Below are 11,053 nucleotides of genomic sequence, written 5' to 3' on the forward strand. Positions count from 1 at the left end.
CCTGGACACGAAGAAAGAGAGGAAGCTGATCAAAGCTAAGGGTGCACGGCAGGTAGGACAGCCAGACTCAACGAGACAAGAACACTGCCACGCTGGAGTACCCAGGGACAGGATGAGAGCTTGCTGACTCCCATCAAGAACACGCAATTCTATCGTCTAAGTATCTCAAAAGTTCAGTGGATACAAAAGGCAACTTCCTCCTTGCCTGAAGACTTCCATGACAGTGGGATTTTCACTTGGACACCCCTAAGTAATTAATTGTGAGCAATACCTGAAAATGACTGAACACAGAAGGAAGAGTCCAAGAGAACCTACTTAGAAGAAATGCCCTAACCAACATTTCAGACTGAAGCTATAGCAAAGTACATCAACACATGTCATTACAGAGCTTGCAGAATCAAGGCAAAAGAAACTCCAAGATCCAGAAATCTGGAGGCCATCAGATGAATTCTGCCCTGGTCTTCTCTCTCTGAAGTTGCATTAGAACTTAAAGGAAAAAAAAAAAATGGAGCCAGCTCGTAACTATTTTTGTAACCATACTGCTACCTCCCAGTTACCCACCACGCTGCTTTATAGCGGCCACAACAGAAGACAGAAATTAGACCAACCCCCAAACTTCTACACAAGATTGTCTCAAGGAAGTACCTTTTGTCTAGTCAGGCAACTCACCGTTGCCCTCCCCTGGGTGCTTATTTACCTCAAGAGCTGCAAGACTGTAGGAAGTAGCATATTTTGTCCATGAGTCCTTGGTAAGATGCTGCAGTATGTGCATGGACTTCCACCTTCGACGGGACTAACTTCTCCTCTTGCAGGAGTAAGTATAAAGAGGGGGCTACTGGGGGTTTTGTTTTTAAATACAGGTCTATTTTTGAAGGACTTCTTGCTAACAGAATTTGCTCATCTGTGGACTTCCATGATTAATGGGTTGAACAAGACCTCATCAGTTCAGACAGTTATTTTAGGATTTGAGACCAAATTTGAGAAGGAGATGAGATTAAAAAATGGAAAGCTATCCCGAACTTTCGGGAAGGCGAATGTTTGAACTTGTGCCATGAAGACCCAAACTTGTAAGCTTTCCACTTTCAGTTTCCTCTCAATACAGCATTTTCAAGTATAATTCAGACAGGCTAATTTATAAAATTATCCTCAAAAGAACGAAGAGCAATTACTTACCCTAACAACCACAACGAAGAACTTGAATTTACGTATTGCCTTTAGAACTTGCACGCTTTGCAAGTTCAGACTTGCTGCATTAGCACCTCGTACAGAGGTGCCATGTGCCTTCATCCTCCTGACCTGCTGAGCTAACCTTCCCGCTCCAGGAGGCTTCCTACTCTTCTGTCTCCTCCCCACCATAGGAACTCCTGATCTGCAGTTTCAAGAGAGGCCATCACAGTGCGTGATACACCGTGTCTACACGGACACCACCTTCAGCTGTTGTTAGTGCTGTAACTAATTTCTCTTGCAGGTCACTTGTCCACGTAAGCACTCTACAGAGACTACCAGGCGACGAGACGCTCATGCCGCCAGTCTGCAGGGAACAGCAAGACCATGCTCCCAGCGACTCCTACCAAGAAGCGCTCAGGAGACTCCTACACCTTTCCTTCAGCTGTCTAGGGAGCTCCCATGAAGTCACCGGCACTTGTCTTACAGAGATATCCTGAGGTGGGACACAAGCGGCATTCTAGACTACAACTTCCACACAGTCCTGATGATGACCAACTCAAACAAAAATCAGTAGAGGTATTAGCACCCTTGAAACACCTCTGTGATCCAGAATATCGTTATTCATCATTAAAATTACACAATCTCTACAAACAGACCACAAAGGCCCTCCTGACATCCACATGCGCTGCTCTTGAACAGTCATCATCATCATCATGGCTTGGCTTCGCAAACGAAGATTGGGAAGGGCTTTTCCCACGCTCGCTGCAAGCGATGAGTGCACCCTTCGGGGCTGCGCGGTGGATTGTTTACGTGAGGCGCAGCGTGCGCGGAGCTGGCTCCACCCTTTACACCTGAGGTTCATCTGCCAGGGCCTGGCGAGCTTGGACGGTGACAGCGAAGTCCTCAGGTCGTAGGTTTGGTTAGAGTGTCCTTCTCTTAGATTGAGCCTTACAGGGCTGAACGAGCTTCATCTGCCCGGGTTTGGAGTCAGAGTTGTCCTTCTCCTAGGATGGCTGCCCGAAGGCTGGTGAGCCCATCCTGCCTGTGGACACACTGTGTCTGACCCTTCAGCCGAGACCTGTCTGGCCTGGGAGACCCCACCGGAGGCACATGCCACCACCAGCACAGCTCTCAACCTCACAAGGACACGCAAGCTCCTTCCCCACGGCAAGGGGGTGCCCGTGAAAGAGTCGCTGCTCTGCCTCTGGACATCACAGACCCGGGCACGGGGCGGCCGGGGCCTGCCAAGAACGGGAGTCCTGGAGGGTAGCTCTTGAACAGTGATGTTGTCATTAAAACACCAGAGATCAATGTCTAGCTCAGATTATGGTATCCGGACATCACAGACCTGGGCACGGGGCGGCTGGGGCCTGCCAAGAACGGGAGTCCTGGAGGGTAGCTCTTGAACAGTGATGTTGTCATTAAAACACCAGAGATCAATGTCTAGCTCAGATTATGGTAAAAACCACTCACAGGAACAGGAGATGTGTTCATAAAAAACTGGAGATGAAGAGGCTTGCTGATTAACTGCCCAGAGCCTTCTTCCACAGAGCTCCTTCTCTTCGCTAAGCCTGGGAGACGTACCCTCATCCAGATGAACAGCTGATCCAGAAGCAGCGAAGATCTTGGAAACTAACAAATACTGACCTGAGATATGAAACCACCTCAACCACACAGAAATCACAAGGACAAAGCCTTAAGAGAGCTTGTAGCTAGGCACGTCGAATCTTGGTGATGGACAAGGCAACAGCTTTCTGTCCAACAGAACACAAAAGATGTCCAACCCCCATCCAGACTTCACTGGAAGCAAAGAAACTGAATTCCCAAGCGTTGTGAATTAGACAAGATTCACCATCCACAGCTGTTGGATCATTTGCTGAGAATATCCACCTACCAGCCTGACTTACAGCTGAAGTGTTTCGCACCGCCAGCCTCCTCAAACTGAATGCAGCACTCGCGAGAGAAGCCACAATCAGCAGTTCTGCAGAACACAGACAGTGTTAATGCGGATCTTCACCTGCTCCAACAAAACCCCCGTGTTCGTAGGTCACCCATGCACATCCCGCTGCCTAGCAGAGAGCCTCAGGAACTCTCAGAGGAAATAGGAATCCCCCCAAAGGATCACCCTGAAAACCACTAGCACAACTGGCACAAGCCAGAAGTTGACGTTAACAGCCCTGGATGCTTAAGCTGTCGAAGCAAGCTTGGCAACCTGTTCCCTGCGCAGCGCAGCCAGGAGCTCATCAGAACGCGAGTAGAGACGAGACCCCTTTCTCCTTGACACGCCTCCCTGGCATTAGGACACTGCTGCGTTAACAGGACACACTGTAGCTAACTTCCAGTCAGCAGAATTTTCTAACAACAAGGTGATGTACTAGAATTCAAAGCCACTGACAAAATGTGTGTTTTTGCTCTTCAGCGCCTTGTGGACTCCTCAGCAGGGACAGGTTATCTACAGGCCTGTTGCTTTCTTTTCTTCCTCACGGCAAGGAAAACTGGAGCCAGACTGAGGCTGCCGTTACGTGCCCACATACCAAACACTGCACGGCGTTTTTAAAGCCTCAACACCAGGTTTCACTTCCCTTAGAGCAAAACCCCTCAGGGGAGCGGAGCCTAAGGGTCCCTGCCAGAGTGACAGCTGTGCTGAGGGCAGCACCGAGCCTGTCAGCACTAACTGGTCCACCAGCCACCTCAGCAAAGGTTTGACAGCATCTCCTCTGCACACATATTGACTCCCCCACTCGCTCAGATCGAGTGAGGTCTGAATTTCCTGACAGATCTTCAGCTCCTACTGAGCACAGAGCCTCTCCAGGGCCTGACGCGAGGTGCGTCAGCTGTGCAGGCAGCGAGGTCTGACACAGGTTGCCTTTCAGATTTCAGAAACACTGCTCAACACAAGAGATGAACCAGATTTTGTGGAACCTTCAAATGAAAAGATTTTACTAAAAAATTAAAGCCACCAATTCAGAAAGACGAGATGTTCAGATGTTCCAGTTACGAGCCGCAGGTACAAAGAATGACGTGCAGCTATTCCATGCTGTGTGCCCTCGGAGCGGACTAGATCAGGAAACGACAAACTTCCATTAAAACAACCTTTTACGGGCACTTCACATAAAATGACACAGACAGACAGACATCTCTGAAAGGGAAAACTGGCACCTTCAGAGAAGCTGTTTACAGTGTGTGTTTGTAGGGCACGAGTCACAGGATGGGATGACGTATTTTAGCAGTAAGTGACTGCAGAGAAAGAGGAGGGACCACAAAGAAAAAAGCCTGTCTTAAAACTAACACACGTGAACATGGAATGTGGTTCTACTCCTTTTGAATTCAAGCAATCAATAAGGAACTAACTGCCAAAAACTTTAACAGCTGCCTCACGACGTTCAGTTTCCAAGTGTAAAGAGTTGGCAGAAACTCTCCATTTGAACTGTCAAAAACTCAAGCAACTCTTTTCTGCAAGACGGATTCTGAGACGCCATCTGCAGCCTATGCTCACAAAGCTGGGTTTTTCAGCTTATGCATCCAGATGTTTGTGCAGGTCTTGATTCTCTCTTTAAGAGAAAGGCTGCGGGTGGCTCTGCGATGCACCTGCAGAGGTGCAACACAACCGAGAGCTGCGGGGAGATACGCCTGCGTCCCCTCTGTGGCAGGGGGGCGCCCAGTCAGCTGCCTCATGCTCTGTAAGGACAACTCTTGTCAGTGAAGACCAAAGAGCAGCAATACTCATGGAGGTAAGTATTATAACACGGGGCTGGGGAAGAGTTGTTCCATCATCACGATCTCGTAGTAAGTCTTGACAAATTAAAGAGAAGAGGAATTGTCTGAACGTGTCCAGCAGCCATTTAAGTCTGCATCATTCTGTGCAGAGTAGTACGGCGTATCTCAAATACGAGCTAGGCAATGGCAGTTCCTTCCCTCTGTCCAATGAAGAGCCACTACGGAATTTAGAGAGGTATCATCTGTCAAACTTGCCACTTCTTATGGAAAAGGGAGGGACAGGACAAACCAGTTCCACATTACCCTTTTCAGCTCGCTCAAGTTTTGAAGCCAACGCAAAGTGGCACAATCTACACTTCCGATGTTGAAATTTCAGAGTCTCCACTTCAGTGCTAAGTAATTATATGTAAATTTCCTGCATCCCACAACACGGTCATTGAAGATCACTTACATCCACCTCTCTTCTATGTGCCGAAATTCTAATTTTAAGCGCTACAAGTAAAAGGTTTTGCTACTGTTCTGGATAATCCATAACTTCCTACAACTTTAGAAACAGTAAGCATCTTCACTTCAAATCTATCCAAAAGTCCACCCCCAGCATTTATTCATTTTAATTTAATGTGTAGCAGAAAGAGCAGGGAGTCCCAGAACTCCAAAATAAAACTTCTGAGGAAAGGACTTGGGTGTGATAAACTTTCTAAGGCACAAGTGCCTCCATGCTTACAGAATAACAAGACTCGTGATTTCTGAAGTTTTATCAATTAGAATTTGCCACCTTTTCTTCAGCACTAAAACCTACCTAACATAGCGAAGTGTAAGAAAAGGACATTTGTACCTAAGGTAAAATGATTTAAATGTATTCACTCTGAAAAGGGGAATTTTTGCCCACCAAAGGACCATAAAGAGGGAAGTAAACCCACCAGGTACCACACTTCATTATGTACTCTAAAGCCTTCACTAAGCAGTACGTCCTGGAAAGCCTTTTAAAAAGCTGGCATAGAAGGGTCCAGCAGACCTGGAGCAGTCTTGCTTAGCAGCCTGCCTTCCTGCACACGCCATTAACAACAGAAGAGATGCTTGCAGAAAGACAGGACAGAACACGCGACACAGCAGTGTGAGCTCCAAAACCCCATTAGCTTTACTTCAGAAAGTAGTGGCACCTCCCAACAAAAAATCAAGAATTCAGAACCCACTTAAAAGACAATGGCACTTAGTATCAGACAAATGATGTGACTGATACACTTCTCAAGAAAAACCTTACTGTAGCTCCACAACAGCAAGCTCTGACAGTGAAGGTGACTCAAAAAGTTTACAGTCCATCTTCCACCTCGTGCTGTTCGACAGCTGCCAGCAAAACCTGGGGCTACTGCGGGGATATGCTACAAAGCACATCACCTGAACACTCCGGGCTAAAAGCACCCATCCACAAACGGGAACAAAAGGGGCGGGGATTAAAATTCACAAATGCAGTTGCAACTCCACACCATAATGAGTTACCTGCCAGTGCAGCCAAGCTGATGACATCAAACCAACAGTGTGCCCTTGGAGGAGAGGATCAACGAGAGGCTCAAGATCTGGACCCACTAGTCAGTTCATTCAAGGCAATCACAGGAAAGCAACTTCTCAAACCGAAGTAATGATGCAGTTACAAAAACCCAAGAGAAGCCTGTTTGTGGAAAAGCACATGACATGCAAGAAGCCTGGTGTGACCCTGCAGCAGTGAGCAGCCTCCTCGTACCGCTCATCTCAGTGCGCCTGTTAAGCAGTTCTTCCGCGTCTCTTAGGCTGCAGATGAAGGATTACACGTCAAGCTGGCGCATCCTAATGCATTTAAAGAACAGTCTTCCTCTCATCAAATCTGATGCCTTTGCCTTGTTTGGAGTTACAGAAGCGTATGGGGTATAGAAGTTTACACCGGCAGAGATGACAATTTTTATGGACCTGCAGTACAAAGAGCAGTCACTCCACTGGAACATGTTTGGGTGGGTTATCAACACCACTGCAGCTCTCTGGCACACCTAGATCACCCCTCTGACAGTACGCAAGACACTAAAAGAAAGCGCTGCAGAGAATGACATGGCAAAGCAGAGGCTAATGGGATTCCGAAGACTGCAGAGCAGCTACGACTTAAGCATTCTTTTTTTTTTCCCCTTCCCACTAGTCATCAGTTGTGTGAGGATCTTTTTCAAGCATAGATGTAGCAATTGCATTTGTTAAACACTTGGACTTTCTCTCCCCACAGGTGGAGCAATGAGGGCAGTAAATACTGCAGAATCTGGTAGCAGATTTCTAGCCAAGGACACTCCTGAAGTCTTGTAAAGACCAGGCAAGAAATAGCAAAGAACTGGAGTTACCCAGATTGTTTACTTCATATGGAAAAGGACCGAAGTCTTCAAACAAACCTATTTAGAGATTTGTCAAGCTGGGGTGGGGGTGGGGGAGAGGAGTCAGAAACCCAGGGAACTGTAGTTTTGAAGAAAGAACAGTGGTTTAATACTCAAGTGAGTCATTACAGAGGAATAAGAGAAGCTGCACTGCCACTTCACTACAGAACATGATCTGTCTTTCTAGATGAGGCAATTTCTTCAGTTGTGTCCTAGCTCTAGAACATAATGTTCACGCATACAATGCTTCTGCTCCACAAAGAAATATGCTACGATGGAGTCCTAAAGAGGCTCCTTCAGCCCAAAAGAAAATCAATTTCTGCTCTTCCTGCTTGTCCTGCCCGCTGCTGTTGAAAAAAGGGAGAGATCAGCAACATACTTACGCGCTGAACCGGCTGCGGCCCGTCCTCTCTTGGACCTTTCTTGATTAGCTTTTTCAGAAGCCAAAGAAGCTCTGGTTTGAATATTTCTTTTTACAGGGTTCTGCTGTGATTCTGCAGCCTTCTCCACTCCATGAAAGTATTTCATGTGATAATGCAATAACTTGGCTTTGCGGAAGGATTTTGAACAGTCCAAGAACTTGCATCTAAACTTGTGATCTTGATCAACAGTTGCAGCTTTTTTTGATGCAAGAAAATCTGTTCTCCTACAAGGTTTTGTTACTGTAAGAACAAAACAGATAAATTCCCCCATGCATTTGCTACATTTCTCAAACGGTTTCCTTAGCTTTAAACAACAACACAGGTTAAGAAACGGGCATGCATTCCAACACGTTAGCTACGAAATGCTAAAACCACAATTCCAGTGCTCTGCCTGCCTTTAAGATCAACAGCTTTTAAGGGAAAACTCCGCCCTACTGTGCTCTTAAAAACTGGTGGCTGTGATGCCAGTGTTTTTATGAAGGAGTTGTTGTCAGAAGACGACCTTTTTCTCCCACGAGTCCCTTGCCCAACAGCTAACGTCACTGTACACAGCACCGCCACAGATACGAGACCGACCTACAGAGGCCGTGCATTTTTGAAGACACTGTTTTATCAAGTATTTATTTAACTGTTTATAACTGCTCACGTCTTTGGTGAAAGCCCTTTCAAGGAAAACAGTTCTTCTTCTTTGCTTACACCTATTTTGCTGCCTGCTTTCTGAACGCCTTGTCCTACCAGCAAAGCCTGGTTACTTCCAAGCACAGCAGAAGCAGGGTGTCAGAACCGCATTTTTCAATTAAAACCAAAGTTTATTTTGGTTTCCCAGCAGCAATGAACGAATGAAGCTAAGCAAAAGGAAAACTGATGGTGTCCATTACAAAACGTCCCCTAAGAACTATAGTTGATAATCAGGTTCTCAAAAAAAGCGAGGGACGTCTTTGGATGTTTTAAGGCATCTCTTTGAGAGTGCCCTGCTCTGCCACCCAGGGCTGTACCGGAACTCAACCCGGTAAGGTCCTGTTTCTTCTTCCAGCATTTCAAAAATTTTTAATTCATAAAAGAAACATTTTGAATTAAGAGTAAAACAGATTGCTGTCACCAGTGTTGGCACCCGCTACAAGAGAGGAGAGGCAGAAATTTGGAAACGCGCAGATACAGAGACTCAGGCAATTATCCACCACCAATACACAAACAGTGTCAAAAAACCCCTCGCAAGCAGAGGACAATGGAAAGGATGTGTCACTTTTACAAAACAGCTCCCAAATATAATTTTTCCATTTGTTTTGCCAGTACTAAAATATTTACTGCCGTATTTACAAGTATTTTCAGACTTGGAGGATTAAGAAAGAAATGTTCAAAGCGAAGGCCCAGACCTAGCAACAGCGATGCACAACTGACGGTATGCAGCACGCGACCGAGAATTCAGACATTCTGTTAGAAGCTGAAAACAAGAACCGAAAAGGACCCAGAAACATCACAGGCAAGAGTAAGTGCAGCAGGGATAAGACCTTCCGCAAGGGCACATATGCAGGAGCTGCTGAACAGGAGTGTTAAAAGCGGCATCAACGCCAGCTTGGTGAGAAGGCAGGGCAGCTGGTTCAGGCGTTTTAGCATGTAGCAGCAGAAATGGGGAGCGTTACTGAGCTGCAGACTGACAGGGTATGTCACAGGGAAGAAAAGCACCCTAGGGAGCCGAGCTGAAGCACGCTCAGCGTTTAAGTACTGTGTTATGACAAAGAAACAAAGCTTGAAGTCATTCACAGAGATAAAGCAAGTAATGGTGCCACTGAGGCTGGTGTACAGGGAAGGATTAAGAAGTCATATGCACATCAGACTGTTAAAAGAAAAAATATTCAGTTAATTTTGAGAAGAAGATAGTAAAAATGAAGGCACTGCTTTCAGGTGTTTCACAAAGACAAGGACAGGGATAAAGACATTTTTTGGCATAGCCGCATGAGGACACAGCAACAGGGATGCCGCTTCAAGCAGCTCTGGAAACAGGACTGCAAGACAGACAACTGGATCACACGTGAAGAATGACAAAGTTTGCCGTTACCAGAACCAAAACATAGTGCCCGCCATGGAAAGCTGCACTCATTAAGAGTGAGGCGGTCCGTGAGATGGCTGCAGGCTTAGCAAAAGCTACAGGTTCTCTTGACTGCAAAGCTAAAAACCAGCATTCAGGATGATGAGAGAGAACTTGTTTCTGTCTAATAATGAATGTGAAGACGGGAAAATTGAATTGCAGCAGAAGGGGGGAATGGGATGACAAGGGAAACTAATATACCATCACACTACTGTCATGATACTGTCACAGCTCAGAGCACCTTCCCCCCACCAAGATGGACAACTTCTGGAGAAGAGACAAGGAACGACTTCTAACTGATCAGCTGCAGGTTAGAAGAGGAACACAGGACCACATTAGGTGAAGCTCAGAGCTAACAAGGACATAGAATCATCTGGTTAGAAGATGGAACACATGGGGTAAGGAGAAGCAGACAAAAACTTGCTGCAACAGGCAAAAGGAACCTGTTCAGAGCAATAAAAGCAGAGACAATCCCACACGGTTTGAAACAAGGCTTAAATTACTACCATCACCACACTGCAGGGCATGGTCCTCCTTTACACGTAGCACAATGGAACTCCGCGGCACAGGGCGCAGCTGGAAGCTGATGCCCAACCCCACCACCCAGGAGAGCCTCGGCAGAGCCTGTGCTCCCAGCCAGCCGCTCTGAAGCACACTCGTTACACCAAATATCTGAAGGGGGAAAACTTCCATCCTTACACGTAAATACAATTTTCGCTCACTAAAACTGGTTTCCATGGAGAGAAAGTTTTTCTGTATTAGCTTCAGATTTTCAGGCACTTTGCCTTTTCAGAAGAGCTTGGTGACTGTTTTCTCCAAACACAGAGGAAGGTTAATGACAGACCTTCCTCCTGCTATTTCTTCCATGCTTATAAGAAAATTAAAACTCGCCACCTGGCCTTCAATTGCCCATTACAAGATCAAGAACAGAGACTCAAGGTTCAACAAGTATCTCCTTTAGCATTCAAGTGAGCGACTTCTCTCCTTTCTCACCATGCTGTATTACCCAGGGTTTGAGCTCAGCAGTAAGTTTACAGTTAAGGCATCACTGTGTGAAGTTTCTGAGTCCACAAAATTTCTCACCACCACCCTCCCTTTTTGCTTGCATTGACTCCTGCACGCTGCCTCCAGTGAAGGTCTGCTATCCTGCGGCATCTTGCGCAACGCAGGGGTAAGCCACCCCAGAAAAACACCAGTGCACACAACACTGAGCATTCCCCTCAGCGACAGCTGGCCTTGCTGCAGCTTCCAGCCGTCAGATCTTCACAGAGCTGCCT

General features: G+C 46.5%; 1 protein-coding gene across 1 annotated transcript in view; it reads right to left on the minus strand.

Moving 5' to 3' along the window:
- PHF20 (PHD finger protein 20) overlaps positions 1-11,053 on the minus strand; it is a gene marked incomplete at both ends in the record, with an annotated part of 48,932 nt that overhangs the window by 22,536 nt on the left and 15,343 nt on the right. Inside the window, one exon of the mRNA XM_010145776.1 lies at positions 7,652-7,930. Within this exon, the coding sequence (XP_010144078.1) occupies positions 7,652-7,930 (279 nt within the window). The remainder of the gene's footprint in view (positions 1-7,651; positions 7,931-11,053) is intronic.

The sequence above is a fragment of the Buceros rhinoceros genome, unplaced genomic scaffold (genome assembly GCF_000710305.1).
Source record: "Buceros rhinoceros silvestris isolate BGI_N320 unplaced genomic scaffold, ASM71030v1 scaffold12561, whole genome shotgun sequence".
In the NCBI taxonomy this organism is placed as follows: domain Eukaryota; kingdom Metazoa; phylum Chordata; class Aves; order Bucerotiformes; family Bucerotidae; genus Buceros; species Buceros rhinoceros.